The sequence below is a fragment of the Cryptomeria japonica genome, chromosome 7 (assembly GCF_030272615.1).
Source record: "Cryptomeria japonica chromosome 7, Sugi_1.0, whole genome shotgun sequence".
NCBI classification, from domain to species: domain Eukaryota; kingdom Viridiplantae; phylum Streptophyta; class Pinopsida; order Cupressales; family Cupressaceae; genus Cryptomeria; species Cryptomeria japonica.
The window spans coordinates 481,236,686-481,255,308 of NC_081411.1; the positions used below are offsets into that span (position 1 = coordinate 481,236,686).

Below are 18,623 nucleotides of genomic sequence, written 5' to 3' on the forward strand. Positions count from 1 at the left end.
CCATCAAATCCAGTGATCTACTATTTATCTTGGTAATAAAATTTTAGACTCGTAACTTGCAAGGACAAGCTCAAGAGGCTAAAAGAATCTAGGAAATGATATGGCCTCCAAAATATTAAAAGAATAAAAAATTTAAGCCAATATATCTCCCTTTTGGGCTTTTGCTATTAAATCCTCTTTTCACAAATTGACTTGCCCTATTTTCGTGTCCTAAATATTCATTCACCAAGCCACTTTTGAAGACAAATAAGGGAAGGGACACACAATTGTATAATTACAGATATTTCATTTCAGTAGCTTAAGGGGATGTTATTTTTTTAATCATTTATTCATTTTATTGTAATAGCCACTACCAAAAAAATTGCAGAATAACAAGCAAAGCCTTCTCTTCACAAACTAGTGTTTTGAATTCAATAATTCAAAAATACAGAAGGAATATATGTAAAAATGACTGATCCATACCATGGGGAGGCAAGAATATGAAATCTAAACATAAATGTGCCAAAAAAGAAGAACAAACCTCCTCAAGTTCTACCTTGCACAAATAGCCTAGCACGTGCATCTTGTCCTGTGTACCAATTTGGAACCAACAACAAATCTGCCTATATTTACATTACAATGAAATTCTTTGGTTGTTGGAGGAAATGAACTTGCCTCAAAAAAAACTTTGAGATTCAAAGCTTTGGAAGGTTGAAAGAGGAGAAAGATGTGCTTTTGAAACCATTCTTACCCCTTCTTGGCATGATGGTGCAAGCGTTTGTTTTTGTTTTGATTTTTAAAGGGCCAAAAGGTAAAGGCACATGTAGCACACCTTTTGGCGACAAAATACATGGTAGCATTTTGGAATGTTTTACAAAATGGCCAGTTGATGCACTTTTTGCACAAAAAAATACTTCTTTAATTTCTCTCTTTTTATTTTCACTAGAGCAAATGCACTGATGCAATGTATTTGGCACTTAAAGATATGTCCATTTTTTTTTGTATAACTGCACCATTGCATTCAACTTGAAAAACTAATCATTACCATATTTTTTTGTTTAACAGTTAACTCCAATAATCTTGAAAATTTGGTCAAAAAGTGTCCAGTGGAGCTTATGGCAACTTCGTACACTTTTGCCCAGATTTCAAAACCCCACGACCTGCCAAAACTCAATAGGCCAAATCTTGACTTAGACTTGACAACTCAACAAAAATTCAGTGACTTAAAATAATATTTAAATTGATAAAAAAACAAACTTTATGCAAATACAATTACACAGTGTATCAAATGAGCTTGTAAAACATAGGGGAAGTGCTTTTATTAGATTTGAATAAAAAAGAGTGCAGTGTGACTTCAACATGTAAATACAACAAGAGATATATACAATATGTATTATGATGATTAAAAAACATCATCAAAAATTACATATCCATAGAAGTTACATGAATTTACAATTTTTTCTTCGTTATACACTTCCTAGTGATAGATTGGGGTCTACTACTTGCAATTGGCTATGAGTACACCTTATACTAAAAGGTTGCAGCTCCACCCTTAAACTAGAAGGCAAACAACTCCTCTGGCTTGACAACTTCATGGCTTCATCCCATTGTGCCTAGTCTAGTCCATTCATGCCCCTTCTCGGCCTCCCTCAAATAGCTCCCTATATATGTTGATTGATTTCATTTCAAACATGAATAAATAGCATCAAAAATCTAAGGAAAACAACGTGTTTAATACCCGAAAAACTAAATAATTAAAATTTAAAAACAATATTAACTCTGATTTGAATGTATCAAAAACATGCCTAAACATGCAAATGAAGCATTTAGGTATGAAAACAGATTATGGAAATGCTTGAAATAAAAAAAATTGATTTTTTAAACTAACTTGTAACTCATAAATTTGACAAAATTTGCTCCGAATGTATCAAAAACATGCCTAAACATGCAAATGAAGCATTTAGGTATGAAAACAGATTATGGAAATGCTTGAAATAAAAAAAATTGATTTTTTAAACTAACTTGTAACTCATAAATTTGACAAAATTTGCTCCGAATGTATCAAAAACATGCCTAAACATGCAAATGAAGCATTTAGGTATGAAAACAGATTATGGAAATGCTTGAAATAAAAAAAATTGATTTTTTAAACTAACTGTAACTCGTAAATTTGACAAAATTTGCTCCTTCAATCACATTTGATCACTTAAAGAAGATTGCAAATGCAAAATGGGGAATTTGGGGGGGTCAGATGAGCTTTTAAAGAAAAAAAATTTAGCTTTTTAGAATGTCTTTTGTGCATTTGCATGTCTACCGCATCCAACGAGTCTACAACATTTTTGCAAGTATTTCACTCTATAATTTGACTTGTGACTCACGTAAGTTTTTGGCAAGTTTTTTACTTGCTTTAACCATTTGATACAAAAAATGAAATGCACCTTAAAAAAACTTATTTTTCATGTTCCTTCGCTAGTACGCGCATTAGTGGAGCATTTTCAACATGTCGAGTTGAGGTGTCTTTTTCCAAACATTGATTGCCCTAGCAAACTTAGATTGAAAAACCCATCTCACATGTAAATTTTTATCAAAATATGAAAATGTTGATTTTCTCTGTGCTTTTTAGTGTGCCACTAAAGGAGATTATTGGCATTTTGTGCACTTGCATCCCTTGACCTCAAATTTCCTCATTTTTCTTCCATTTTCAATCTGTACTCAGTTTTAACAAAATGAAAAGATTTTGAAGCATTTAATTGGGCTGCAAACACATTCCCATCACAAAAACGACACCATCGACATAGTAAACAGCCGAAACAGGGTGAAATTGCACTAGTGACAAGGGTGAACAGTTTCATTTCTGTAGGGATACAATGGAAGGTACAGAGGTGAATTTATAGTGATATGGATTTTAAATAAACCATGGTTTTAACCCTCACACTTAGGTTGCAAACTTGAAGCACAAATTAAGAAACTCCAACAGATTCCTACTGGCTTCTCTTGGCATTAAGATTTTATACCCCACCTACTTCTTTCAGGCTGTGTCATTATTGATGCAAAGTCAAGATACTTAAGAGAAATGGTCCCACAGGCAATAGACAACTATAACTAAATCTTGATGTTTTGTTGAATGATTGACCTATTGACTCTTGTTTTTCTTTATGAAATTGATTTTAAGCCTTACAGGTCTTTGTGTTATTGAAAGATTAAATTTTCGGTGGTTGTTTATGAAGACTTTTGCTTGGAAGATTTGTGTTGTTTTTGTTGGACATATAGAAACCTGTCTTTCATTGTTGGTAATCATTAAACCTTGTGGATCTATCCAGTGAGGCCTTCACATAAAGATACACGCCTTTCATTGTTGGTAATCAATTAACTTTGTGGGTCTGTCCAGTGAGGCCTTCACTTTCAGATAGAGGATGGGATCTCAACATATCACTATGAGTTTGGTAGTTAAATTGCCACAGTGCTTGGTTATGCCCAAGCAGCTGGAGCTGTGCACTTATTTCTTGAGGTTATTTTAACTTTCCTAAGAGATATTCCATTCACTAGTAATGTTGTCGTCACAAATTGATTTTTATATCTTTCTTGGGAAAGCTTATACAGCCAGCATGTTGTGATCAATACACTGGTTGTTTACATGGAAACTTGATCATACTGGTTGTTTAGGTAGGGACCCAGGTCCCTAAATAAACAGCCAGATCGTCCAGAACATACCTGTTGTTTATAGTCAGTGCCTTTCTATATCTGCTAATTAAGTGATTTTCTTACCTTTATAGATCCCTGGTTATAGGACTTATATAATAGTATTTGTTCTGGTGCTATTAATGTGCTATTGTATCTTGGGACAGCACCCTTGTTTTGCTGCTATTAATATCAAAAACAGCATTTGTTCTGATTATAAGCAAAATGTATATGGTGGATAATAAGAGTACATGATTTGGAAGTTTGTCTTGATGGAAAATTCACCATTAATTTGGTACATTGTTATACTGTCGACTATTTCCTTAGAATTGTCGTGAGTTGAGATTGCTCTTTTATTTTATATATCCTTTTAAGATGTTAGACTGTCATGCTCATGGTCGCATGTGCAAATGGGAAGGTTGAAACACTTTTGAAGCATACATCACACATTAATATCAAGTTGGTTAGTTGATGAATTTTTACGGCTTTCTTGAAACTTCATAAGAGATTTTTGTTGTCATTCATTGGTTATTCCCAATTATGTATAGACGCAACAGTGATAGTGCTTGTAACTTCAACCTATATTATAAATTCATGAATCACACGAGTTTTTGTTCTTTAGTCTTTCATTCTATAATTTGACTGATGAGTCACATGAGTTCTTGGCAAGTTTTTTAACTAGGCTTTTACCATTTGGTACAAAAAAATGAAAATGCATCTAAAACCACTTATTTATTTTTCATGTTCCTTCGCCAATTGATGCATTATTGGAGTGTTGTCAAAACATTGAGTCCAGACAATTTTCCAAAATTCGATTGCACTAGCAAACTTGAATTGGAAAACCCATCTCACTATTGGAATCAAGGAAACACTGAGAGGGGGGGTGAATCAGTGTTCTACCGGTTATCAAATTTTCTAATTTCACTTTAAACCACCGGAAGCATAAGCGTGAAACTGAAATGCAGAAACTCAAAACAACCAACCACAAAATCATAACACCAAGAATTTTTATGTGGAAACCCAAATGGGAAAAACCAAGGTGGGATTTGAACCCACAATATTATTCCACTATGGCCAGTAGAAAAACAATATTACATGAGAGGGAATGCACAAGCATTCAGGCACACTACCTAGAGCTCACTGCTCAATTACAATAAGGGGTTACAACCTCATAAGGCTCTCTGCCTTATTGATCAATTACAGTGATGAAATACAAAGAAAGAACTCCAAAATAGCATCTAACAATGCCTGGATGAGTTCCGGTTAAGTGTCAAATCTCTGACTGTATCTACTTTGCAACTCTGCTCTATTTCCTGTCTCAGTTAGCTACCGGATCAAGAATGCGCATGTGAAACTGCACTACAAAGGATTCTCGATCACCACACGCTCGCATATCAACCATACCACACACCAAAAAGATCTTATGCATCGGTCTAATATATCCACAATCACAAAATAATCATTTATCAAGTCGGCATGTTGATGTAACGTGTAATCATGAGTCAGCTTGACCAGATCACCAAAAACAAATGCGGATCACCAAATTGATGATAAAATGATGTCTCTATGTCGGCCCAATCATCCCATGCATGATTCATAACACCACAATCACCAGAAAGCTTCCTAACCAAAACTGCTCTGCTCAACCTGAAATACCGGTTAACTAGCTACTGGTTGACATCCGCTTCCAAATATCAAGATCCGTGATTACCGGATAGGAATCTCAAGAAGGATTGCCATCAATGACAACCCTAAGCCACTAATCAAGCATCAGAATGCACCAGATGAGTGTCAATTGCCAACAATCTCCCCCTTTGGCATTGATGGCAACACTCGTGAAAAATGACTAAGTGTTGAAACCTATACACCGGATCAAAATTGCTAAGGCTCCCCCTTAGACAAAGAATTCTGAAAACTGCAACATGCTCTGTACATTACACTTCTTCTACTATACATTTTTCACCTTTACTCTCCCCCTTTGACAGCAATGTCAAAGATGGGGTGTTGTCCAAAACTTATATACAGAGATATCTACCGGAGACATTACAAATATTTGAAGATATCAGCAAAAATGGTCTTCAAAAATCCTAGGTGAGTGTCCCACCCACTCTTCAAGTTATCCAAAACTGTAATGAATGCACTGAAAACATGTGCATGAATCTCCACATCCTTCAGTTCAGATGGAACAGATTGTCCCATAGCCTTCATACAATCAACCTTATTGCTCAACATGGTGTCCAGCCGGGGGGCAATCAAATTCCGGAGTTCACCAACTCTCCTCAAAATTGTCCTTATCCGCATTAAGGCTCGAGATCCAATCATTGAGAGCCATTATCTACCCTTCTACACTACTGGTTAGGGATACATTAGGATCAAAAGACTGTGAAATACCAACAAGTTTACCTTGGCAAACACTTATTTGCTTGTCTATATCTACTGTGAACTTTGGCAAAATAAGACAAGAGATATATGTTTTACCGCCTTCAGCGAATGCATCTGAAATAGTCTGCAGACCTTTATTCAATCTTACTTTGTCATCTTCTATCGTTTTCCGAAATGTCTGCATTCTTACTTCCTTAAATCTATCCAATACTTGCTTAGTAGTAGACTTCTCTAAAAAATCAAAATTGGTATTTACATTGTTAATCAATTGTAATAATTTACCGGAGGGGCTAGAATTGGGATCTAGTTGCACACCCGAAACCACCTTCTGCAGCACATCAACAAACATTAGAATAAGCTTTTTGTCTTCGGATTCTGATTTGACCAAATCCTAACTGGCCTGAGCTTGTACAGCTGCTGCAAGCATCAGCTTTTCAGCAGGAGACATTTTTCCAAGATCTAGAGGACCATCAAGATTGATAGAGATTTGGGGTAGGGTCCTTGTGACTGGAGGAGTGTTGTAATGTCCCCTTCTCCTTAGCACGTGCAGTTGTGTCGAGGTTGGCCTATATTTGACCCTCGTAGGCCAAGGAGTTGTTTAGGGGTCGACATGGCGGTGATTGGTGACTTCACATCTCTTTATTAATTGTTATTGTGATGTTATAAGGAGATAGCACGTATCAGGAGAAGTGTTAATTTTATTTAATTAATAAATTAAAGGTACATTAAAATAACATGTTTAATTAAAATAATATAAAGTGTACCTAACCTTATCTTCTAGAAGGTGATTGTGACGTATTATGTAATGGATAAATAGAAGAGAGGAAACACATGTTGGGCATCAATTGTTTATGTTATCTCTTGTTGAGTTGTGGAGACACAGGTTGTCCGCAGAAGATCTTGGGGAACGATACCTCCCTATTGGTCAGCATAAATAAGGGGGTGAAAGATCCTCCGAAGGGTTGCATAGAGAGTGGGAAGCATTCAGCTTTCCATACTGAGCTTATGGAGTTTTCATATCAGATTTGAGGAGTTTACTCCAGGCCTTCATACTGCCACGATTATGCTCATTGGTCATAGTGTTTGCATGCTTTCTTGTGTTTGAAGCTAGCGATCTCGCCTAAGAGGAAGGGCGTTGCTATTGATGCATTTTTGGAGGTGGATCGAGTGCAGTAGCAGCTAGTAATCAGTCTGAAGCAGATTATATACCCTCCACAATTTTGTTCACTCATCACCATTGATGCCTCAAATTTCATATTAGAGGACAGGGATATCATTTAGAAGGTAAGGCGATCTCATTGTGATGTTTTTGAAAGGATTCTGGTGATGGAATCAGCCATATTTCAGTGAGTAATCAGAACGGACCTGTGCATTAATGAACCCTTCGATTTGGGTTGTATCTTCATGAATTGGCATTGATATACATCATTTAGTGAGGCGCTTTCCTCTAGGATTGAGGACGACCAATTAGGAAGCGATCTGGAACATTCATCTGCAGTCCACTTTGACATCTTACACATTCTATATGCAGCAGCAGGGCCAAACCTTGGAGTAGTTTGATTATGCACAGTGGAGGCTCCTTGATCTTGGATATTGCTTGTTTCTTCATCGCCTCACTTAGGCGATTTATACCAGGTTCTAAGATATCACAAACTCATTGTATTTTCAATAGATTGCATGTATTCTTGGTTGTCATATATCTTCAGACAATCTGAAAATCAGTACTTAATGGCTAGGTGTCTGGACATTTGTTGAATGAATGTAACGAGTCTATTTGATTCATAAATAAAGGAGTGTAAGGCTATCCCTCATTTAGACGTTGCTATATGATGTTTGCCAACTGTTTGTCAATATGACAGTCTGCTGTAATCTTTAATTTCTGCCTACCTTTCCATGCCATTGAATCAAATATTAGGTATTAATATTGCATTATCATTCTATATCGTAGTTCTATGTTTACAAGACACCTTATTGTGAAAACAAAGATTTATAATGTCAAGACAAGTCTGAAGTACTTTGAACCAGTCATATGCCAAGTGTTTGACGAAATCCTTCAAGGGGTCAAAGACTGAAATTTATAACAGAATTGGCGGGGGACATTACAAGTGTCAATTGCCGGATCAACAACTCCCTTCCCTTAATCTACCTTTGCATCTCGCACCTCTGACTTCACAAACTCCTTTACCTCAGCATCATTCCCTTATCCTGTGCACCGGTGCTGCCACTTGGTGCAATATCATCCTTTTGAATCTCGGGAACTTCTCGAACATTATCTACCACCGGAGGATTTGTACTGATCTCAGCATCAAGTGATACATGCCCTTGGTCTTCCGGATGCTCCTCGGTCTGAGTTTCATCCTTTAGATCACCGGAGACACCTTCCGAATGGTAAGTCTGAACTGCATCACTGTACAAGGGGTTGTTCTTCATGATTCTTCTCCAGATATCCTCAGTCTCCTTCCTCACCTCTTCAACCCTGCCAATCATCAGCCTATTCACCTTGTTTCTGCTTCTGAATTCCTTCTTATTTGCTTCCTCAATGAGCCTTTTGGCTTCATCTTGGGAGATATAGGTGCAAACATTAATCAATTCTCTTTCTTTCATTTCCTTATTTGTTTTGCTAGCAGTCAATCTCCTTGCATCAATAATATTGTATAGATCTTTAGGGATGCTCCGCTCCAATTCAATCAACGTTTTACTAAAGTTATGTAAATACAAAACAACGGCTTCTTCAACTTTTCTCTGATCTGACTAATCTAGATTTTCATAATATGCTCCAATATTTTTCAAATTTCCATCAACAATTATCTCATCAATCAATTGATCTGTTGTCAATGGAGGAACAATTGTATATTTACCTTGCTGATCACCAAATTCAAGATCTTTATCAAGTTGAGTTCTAATCTTCCTTCCCCTTTTGGGTCTTCCAATAAGGGCAAGTTCAGATTTAGCATTCTTGCTCTTCTCCGCACCAACGGATTGAGGTTTCCTCACAACTCTGACAAACTCTCCTTTCTTCTTAGCCTTATTTGCTTCTTCATTTGATTCGGCCTCAAATGCTACCGGAGATACAACAACATAGGTTCATTTAAGCTTCTCCTTTTGCTTCAAAATTCCCTTTCTGGATGAGCTTTGTCCTGATGATGACACTACCGAAGTAGGGGCAAACTTAGTCTCTTTTGGCTTGGCTTTAAAGGGAACCAGTTCGGCCTTAGGCTTCTTGGTTTCCTCCTTAGTTTCCATCTGAGCATGTTTCTCCCTTGCTTGCTTCACCTCCTCTCAGGTAAATCCCATCTGCACTGCCACTTCCTCAGCCATCTTAGATACTTTCCTCTTCCTTGCAGGTGCAGTGAACTGCTTGTGCAACTTTATGTCCTTTTCCTTGAAGGTGTCGAATCTTCCTTCTTTCTTATCAACCGACTGACTCAGCATATGTTGAGCATAGGCATCAAGGGTAGCAGCATCAACTTCATAACCCATTGGAAGAATCCACACAATCGTTGGCTCAACGGCTTCCATTAGACATTGGTCTTTATCAACCATGAAGCAAATTGTTTTCTAATACTCCTCCACTATCTCTTTTGGGAATCTTTCTCTGCTCTTCATTATGGCTTGAAAAATTTTGAAATAATTTAATAACCCCACAGAGTGGATATCCTCATTGTGCTATCACCAATCCCCATAATCCCTTCCTTGATTTGCATAGCAACCGACTTGTCATAGGCCCATTGGACCTTTCCTTGAACACCGGGGATTTCTTTCATGAAATATAGAGCAAAACAAATAATAAGGGTGCCAAACTTAAAGGTGTGCTTCTTATCTTGTTTAATTTTCTTCAAATTGCTCTATAACTCATTCAAGAGAACCGTACATAAATCATACCTCTTATCTTCCTTCAACATTTGATAGGCAGAGTATATTGTTGTATCGCAAACAGAGTTTTGTCTGCTTGATTGGTATACTTTATATCCAACCACCATTGATGCAAAGTTGACATCATGCTCCAGAATGTCATTGATTGTCATAGTTCTGTTGTCGAAATGAGAACCAGTGGTGGCAATCACAATGTTGTTTGATATTTTCCTTAAGCTAGGAACTTCACCGGATGCACTCAGACAAGTCATGACTTGGATTGCTTGCTTAGTGATATTGTAAGGCTTATCCAACCACATAAATTCATCGTGAATTTTGTTGAGTACATACCGGATCCATTCTTTCTAATCAAATGTCAGAAAGTGTACGAACTGATAAAAATCCTTGACCTACAAATGCTGATATTATGGCTTGAGATTCCCCAAGTTGTCCGCCAGATTATTGTTGTACAGGGTCAACATGTCAACACTGTCGAGTTCATCAAGATCAAAGTGGATATATGCCCTAATGTCCTCATCATGAAGAACGTCGTAGGGTACAGAGGAAAACGCTCCTTCCTGATCATCCTCGACTGATTTGAAAGGATGCTTCTTGAAAATGGGTCGAGCCCTATCCTTGATTTCCACAACCAACGAGGTAGCAATTCCAGATACTGATGCCATTGAGAACTTAGGGTTTTCAAGAACTGATAGCTTGAAACGGATAAATACCTCAATTCGCAATCGAGGACAGAAATTCGCTTTAGGATCACTGTAATCATTGTTTAGATCGCCAAATTACTTCGCTCTACTGCTCTGCACTTTCTCTTGATCGCATTGTGAAAAATAAATTTTTGAAATGCCTTTTTAACCTTCGAAAACCTAATTTTGCGTTGTAATAAATGTTGCAACCGGTTACCTTGATTTTTCATGGAGTCGCTTACCTGGAGCAGCAAGTCTTCACTAAATCTTCTGGATAACATCTACATATATGATTTAGGCCTTTCGCAACCTTTCGGAATCGATTGTAGATGCCCGAATAAGGGGTTCTTAGAATCTGCATGAAAAGTTCCACCTAATGCAAAAAGCCCTAGTTACTGGATGAAAATCCTACACCGAATTCGGGTGCAGATCCAATGTCTACCTTGGATTCATCTTTTCTGACCCACATCTTCTCATGCTTGTCTCTGATCTCCTCTACCTTTGCCTTGCCTTTCTCATTTGCTTTGTTCTTGTCTACCGGAGCACTCGTATTCACATTTTTGCTTCTGCAATATTTTGCAATGTGACCAATTTTATCACATGCACGGCAAACAACATTCTGCATAGGTTTGAAGTTCATCTGATTTGGTCTCATCCTACACTGGTTAGAGATATATCCAAACATCCCACAAGCATAGCATCTCTTGTTTTGTGAATTAATCATTACTGCTCTGCACATGTTTGACTTGTGACCAAAATTATTACATATGAAACACTGATCGGTAAAGGTAGGACCATTGTTCACATTATTCATTCCATTATTCACCCTACTTCTACATTAATTCGCCATATGACCAAATTTATTGCAAGTAAAGCATCTACCATTGAATTTATGAGCATTAGACTGTCTTACCAGAGGATTCTTGTTCTTAGGCTTTGCATTGCTTTGTCCAAATCCAGAGGATTCTCCTTTCTCAAATCCAAGTCCTCGCATGTTCTTTCCATGTCTTTGACTTTCCAACATCTCATTAAGCCTTGCTAAGCTAGCATTGAATTTGTCTTTGTATTCATTTGCAGTAGCAAGTTCATCTCTTAGGGCAACAATCTATCTTTCAAGTTCTTGACCATTATTCCTTGATTGTGTCAACTCAAGCTTCAACTAATCATTCTCATAGGTAAGCCTGAAGCATTCATCTGCTCTTTCCTTCAATGATTGAATCAAATTCTCTTCATTCTTCTTTCAGTCCTCAATCTCTTTAGTCAGCCTCATCTCAATGCAACATTCTCTCTCTCAAGCTTGTCAACTTTGTCCAAATTCTCCATGCATTGATCTTCTTTCTCCTTCAGCTTGTCCATCAGCTCTTTCCTCTTGTCTCTTGTAGAGTTCACTTGATCCTTCAAGTCATTAATGAAGTCTTCAGCTACATTCAGGTTTCTCTTTAAGGTACTGATCTCATTTCTTGCTGCATCAAGATCATCAAGTGTCACACTAAGCTGTCTCTGAAAAACCGAAATCCATTGATTCAATCTCCTGGACCTTCCTCAAGCGATTAGACTTCCTCAGAGGAACTAGGCTCTGATACCAATTGTTGGAATCAAGAAACACTGAGCGGGGGGAGGGGGTGAATCAGTGTTCTACAGTTATCAAATTTTCTAATTTCACTTTAAACCACCGAAAGCATAAGCATGAGACGAAAATGCAGAAACTCAAAACAACTAACCACAAAATCATAACACCAAGAATTTTTACGTGGAAACCCAAATGGGAAAAACCATGGTGAGATTTGAACCCACAATATTATTCCACTATGGTCAGTAGCAAAACAATATTACATGAGGGGGAATGCACAAGCATTCAGGCACACTGCCTAGAGCTCATTGCTCAATTACAATAAGGGGTTACAACCCCGGAAGGCTCACTGCCTTACTGATCAATTACAGTGATGAAATACAATGAAAGAACTCCAAAATAGCATCTAACAATGCATGGATGAGTTCCGGTTAAGTGCCAAACTCCTAATTGTATCTACTTTGTTTCCTGTCTCAATCAACTATCGGATCAAGAATGCGCACGTGAAACTGCACTACAAAGGATTCTCGATCACCACACACTCGCATATCAACCATACCACACACCAAAAAGATCTTATGCACCAGTCTAATATATCCGCAATCACAAAATAATCATTTATCAATCGGCCTGTTGATGTAACGTGTAATCATGAGTCGGCTTGATCGGATCACCAAAAACAAATGCAGATCACCAAATCGATGATAAAATGATGTCTCTATGTCGGCCCAATCATCCCATGCACGATTCATAACACCGCGATCACTGGAAAGCTTTCGGACCAAAACTGCTCTGCTCAACTTGAAATACCAGTTGACATCCGCTTCCGGATATCAAGATCCGTGATTACCGGATAGGAATCTCAAGAAGAGTTGCCATCAATGACAACCCTAAACCACTAATCAAGCATCGGAATGCACCGGATGAGTGTCAATTGCCAACACTCACATGTAAATTTTCATCAAAATCTGAAAAACTTGATTTCCATTTTGCCTTTTTGGTATGCCATTAGAGGAGATTATTGGCATTCTGCACAATACATCTCACAAGCTCAAATTTCCTTAATTTTCTTCCATTTTCAATCTGCACTCGATTTTTATACAAATGAAGAGATTTTGAAGCATTTATTTGGGCTGCACACACATCCACATTGCACAAATGACACCAATGGCATAATAAAGAGCCAAAACAGGGTTAAATGGTACTAGTGACAAAAGTGAGCAATTTCATTTCAGCAGGGGTACAATAGAAGGTATAGAGATGAATTCACAATGATATGGATGTAAAATTGACCAAGGTTTTAACCCTAGCACTTAGGTTGCAAACTTGAAGCAGATAATTAAGAAACTCAACAGACTTTTACTAGGTTCCAATGTTTTATACTGTGTCCCCAGAGGTTTTCTGCTGTTTATTCTAAGGGGGACGTTCTAGGGATGGGAACAGAACATCCTCCTTCCTGCCCCTCACTCAGTTTCTTTTTTTCATTATTAGGGGCATCCCAGGGATGACCGCTCTACATGGGGGATGTCTTCTGGGAACATCCCTCATTGGGAAACCCCAAAGGGATGCCAGGCCATCCCAAACTTCCCCATGATGTCTCAGGGATGTCCTAATGTCCCCTGCAGGAATCAAGTTGAGAGGCCTCCACAAGGTCTCCCAGCATTAAAAAATGCATTACTTATCTCTGTTTGCCCTAGCCCACTATCATTTCATTGTTTCTATTTGCATTTCCAGTTTTTGGTTCTTCACAAACAAGATAAGAATTCAACAAACTGAAAGTTGAAGAGAGGTGAAGGAAAACAAAGAAGGATGAAGGAGGAAGATGAAGAAAGGGGAAAGGAGAAGAAAGAAGGTACACGCCATATCAATGCGCTTTTACGGTTTTTCTTTCATTTTTCATTTTATAATAATGGTACCAATCTAAAAAGGTAACAAATTCATTCCCCTATCATCCCCAAAATTTTGGAAAACTTTTGCTGTGCCCACATCCCCCTGTCGCCCCATCCCAGAAAATCAGAGAAACACTGATTTTATACCTTAAGCCCTTGCACGAGTGCAAGTATTTATTCTGCAGATATAACAACTTTTGTAGAACACCAGCAGAAGTAACAGCTTTTGTGGAAGTAGCAAATATATTATTTAGATAAAAGGACCAACCTCTCCAATGAGAGAATGATTTTTAAAAAATTGTACTTTGCTTATTTATAATGCAATCTGAAAGGAGCTCAGGTATTTCAGTTGGAATTGCGGCAAACTTTTTCACTGAACAAAGTGATAGTTGGTGAACATATCATTGATCTTATAATTTCCCTGTGGTGAGATTTTTTAAGGAGACGAGAAAGGTCAGAATCAAAAAGCATTACACAGTGTTATCCAGCTACATGAATTAGGACTGACTGAAAATCTAAATCTTTAAGAAAAACCATTGACCAAGTAGAAAAACGGCAACATTCACTGCTCAACTATTGACTTATAAGATGTATAAACCAGTCATTATTGCAAGGATTCCAGAGTCCATTACTAAAAGAATGAAATAAGATAAAAGCAATATTATTATCATGAGAAACAATAAGTTTGAAGATGTATTTACTGAGAACCATTAAAATTGTTCACAATATATCAAAATAGAATCAAAAGCTCAGAATATCAAAGCCTATATGGCACCGCTGGCCCATTAGATTTCTATGATTTAATTGAGTAGACTTTAAAAATTTTAATGTCAGCTTTTAACTTTTAAAAAATAGAGTATTCTATATTTTTTATTTTTGAGATCTTATAATTTGAAGACACTTTTCGACTGTGAATATATTTATCACAGGAATTAATAGAAATTGCGACCGAAAGCACCCCAAAAAGGTCGCGGCCATGTCCTTCACTTCACATTAAAAGGGAGACAGGCATTGAAGATCTTACTGAATAGAAAAAGACAACTAGACTAGAATCACCGAAGGTATTTTCCAACCAAATGGTGTTTTGAAGTTGGCCGTGCGAATCAACCAACTCTTGGCCTTGCTCCTGATCTGACTTCCTGTAATTTTGTTTCAGAGAGGTTTTAGGAGCTGGGGATTCCTAAACCTACTTGTATTCCTATTCATTATTTGCAAGGGAAAACAAAATAGATATATTCATTATTTGCAAGGGAAAACAAAATAGATATCCGTCCTTTTCATTATTTGCAAGGAAGAAAAGAAGACTAAATACTCATCCTCGTCATTATTTGCACAGAAGAAAGAAGAACAAATTCCCATCCAAGGAAGAAAAAAAAGTAAATACCCACGTTATTCATTATCTGTAAGGAAGAAAAAAGGGTAAACGCAAATCCAAATTATTATTTACAATGAAATAAAAAGGGTAACTACCCATACTATTCATACTTTGTAAGGAAACAAAAATGCAAATACCCGTGTGCAGGAAGAGCAACGAATGCAGGGTTCTAATCTAAAGGAGATTATAAAAAGTCTGGATGCACATCTTCATCAACGACTTGGTCAAGCAACTCTGTCTGTAAAATGCCCTGAAAACTGGAGTCATCATTCTCACTATACCCAAATCTGGAGAACATTGAATCACACTGAGTCTCTGCTTCTCCGTTCATATAAGATGACCATTTGGACACTTGCTTCCCACGATCCTGTGTTCCATGGCTACTCCCTCCTTGCTTCTGTGTAGTGCTGCCTGACCTGTTCAGGCGCCCAATTATACTTGAAATTTGGTCCCTATTTGGTAGACTTGAGCTCTGGGCCCCTTTTTTATTTGCCACAGCAGAGCCATAATTGTCACACTGGTCGTAAACAGACGGCATGTTGTGGTCAGAAGAAGTACTGAGACTAGACGTTTTGATGACAGGCGTAACTTGGCGTTTGCGTTTTCCAAAGATAGGGTCAGGAAGAGCCGTAACGATTGGCACATCATCATCATCATTATCATTGTCTGAGGCTATTGTGTTTTGATCTTCACCTTCTAAGTAGTCTGACCATTTATTCCCAGAAGCAATTGATGTTTCTTCTATTTTATTTTCTTCCTCTTCTTGAGGGCAATTCATGAGTGAGTGAGCCATAGCTTGTGTGCGGTGCAGGTGGATGGACATGTTGAAATCCTGAACAAACTTGCGAATGTCTTTGGCAACAGAGGATCGAGCAAATATCCTCTTAACAGATTGTTTTTCGTTGCAGATGACGCATGACCATTTATTGTTCTTCTTCTGCTGCTTTGCCTGGACTCATAAACAAAGCGTCTTGTTGAATATCCAAACAATCAAATGCAAGGCTAAGCCTAGAGCTATTACTAGTGATATATTTAACAGGGTGGAAGAGGTGGTCACCTGCATTGTGTTACATTGATAACATTGCAGAGCCAAAAAGACCGCCATCGCGCAATTGTAAAAATGAGGACACCCGCGATGTCTCTGCATTCACGCTCTCTCCCTAAAATTGTATTGCAGATAACAAAAACGGCGGGAAATATATCTAGTTAAACTTCAATTATTCCTTGAATTTGACGGTCACCCCTACCTGTCTTATGAAAATTTTATGACGGTTTAGTTATTTAAATGTTTTTTATTTGACAATTTCAAAAAATATTTAATTTATAAATAATTTAATATAAAAATATATATTTAATTATCAATTTTATTAGTCATACATATTAAATATGAAAAAAATAAAATTATTTTTATAATTTTATTTTTATGAATTATAGATATTAAAGATGGAGATTTTTTTATTTGCAAAGGGTACAAATTTAAAAGAATTTATTGTTGGAAAAAATAAAATGTGAAAGATCAAACTTTGGAACACTTTAATAACAAATAAATTCAAAGATGAGAATTATGAAGAATATGCTTTTGATAAGCAAGCAAAATATTGATATATACATTAAAATGCATTTGTTTGTTGAATTTTTAAACTTCTTGTTATTTCATTAGTCATAAAAATATCTAATATCTATGTAATAAAGAAAAAATAAAATTAAAAAAGAATGATAACTATTAGTAATATATGTAAAAAATTAAATTTATTGTTACAAATTCAAGTTTTCTAATTTCATATTAAAAAAATTCAATATAGACTTGTTAAAAATATTCTAGAAATTAAAAAATAATTATATTTTATTTTGAGAAGATTCTAAATTAATATATTTTTAAAATTAATATTATGAAAACATATATATTAATATTTAATGATGATAACTATTAGTAATAAATGTCAAAATCTTAAATGTTATTCGTTGTGGCAATTAGTAGGATATTTGAGGTTCTCTAGGGTTGGGTGTGTCTTGGGAAACCAAGATGGTAGAATTTTGGCTAGGGAAGCTAGGTAGTCAACAAGAATGAACAATGAGGTCAAGCTTCAGTCAGCCTAACTAGGGAGGGGCATTTAAGGTGAGAAGGTAAGCGCATGGCTCCTTCAACAATAGAAGACCTAGGGGAAAGGATCCAGTAGTTGAGCATGTACCAATTGTTGTGAGGGTTGTTGATACCTTGTGTTCCAAAAACTGAACAAATAAAACCTATTGTTTGAAACAAAAAATATCATTTTTTGTTAGGAAATGTACCAACAGTTGTTAGGAAATGTACCAATAGTTGCACGCCTATTGGTCTCACTTTTTTTTGGGCCTGTTTTGGACACCTTGGCAAAAAGCATGCTGATGTGGCATCATATTTGATGATGTGGCCCTAAAACCTTAGTTATAAGCAAGGGACTTGCCAAGTAAGCTGTTGTAAAAAAATCGGAGAGATTTGAAATTTCCAAGTAGGATTTTGAGAAGCGCGAAGTTAGGGTGCACAACTAATGGGTCCTTTCCCCTATATCTTCCCCACTAGACTAGACAAACACAAAATATAAAATGGAGACCACAATTTCTTGAGTGTTAAGGAGTGACAAAACACCTTTCAAAGAAGGATAACAATTAATAGACTACTAAAAGTATTTAATATCCCAAAGCTTGAGGTGGAAGAAGTGATCAAATTGATTTTGAGAGAGGCCTTTACGAGCTCAACCTACTAATGATATCACCTTCCTCTTCATGGCATGGTTTTACAAGCAAGAAGCAAGGGAGGAAAAGGGCAAGTGGCAAATGGACATGCAACATTATTTGGACTTCGAGATGGTAGTAATTAATCTCTGCCCATCTAGGGGTGTTTGGCCATGACTCACATTATCGTAAATGGACCCTAGATCCTATTCTTGGTGTGCCAAACTGGTGAAGATGAGGAGGCTCAAAAACTATAGGTTATAGGGTGCATTGATTTGTTGAAGGAGCTCATGGGTACGTCGTGAGTGGCTAGCAAGGCTATGCCTTTGCCACTCCCTCCCCTATGACGGTAGTAGACCTACCAAGTTGGAGATGAATGAGGATGATGGGCCTAATCATTAGGTTTGGGTAGTAGCCTATATGCAAGGACATCATTTTTTTACTTTTTCATCTAATGTTTATGCAATTCCCTATGTATTCAGGTTTGG

At 37.0% G+C, this 18,623-nt stretch overlaps 1 protein-coding gene across 2 annotated transcripts; it reads right to left on the reverse strand.

The window, feature by feature from the left end:
- Nucleotides 1–504: 504 nt before the first annotated feature.
- On the reverse strand, nt 505–16,589 carry LOC131065741 (uncharacterized). 2 transcript variants are annotated; one of them, XM_058000363.2, is made up of 3 exons: nt 16,484–16,589; nt 15,564–16,375; nt 505–1,139 (listed from the first exon to the last, which is right to left on the reverse strand). In XM_058000363.2, the coding sequence occupies exons 1-2, from the start codon at nt 16,571–16,573 to the stop codon at nt 15,611–15,613; spliced, it is 855 nt and encodes a 284-aa protein (XP_057856346.2). In that variant the 5' UTR covers nt 16,574–16,589; the 3' UTR covers nt 505–1,139; nt 15,564–15,610. The 2 variants fall into 2 exon arrangements, with proteins under 2 accessions (XP_057856346.2, XP_057856345.2); XM_058000362.2 differs by lacking the exon at nt 505–1,139 and adding an exon at nt 1,306–1,640.
- Nucleotides 16,590–18,623: the final 2,034 nt, after the last annotated feature.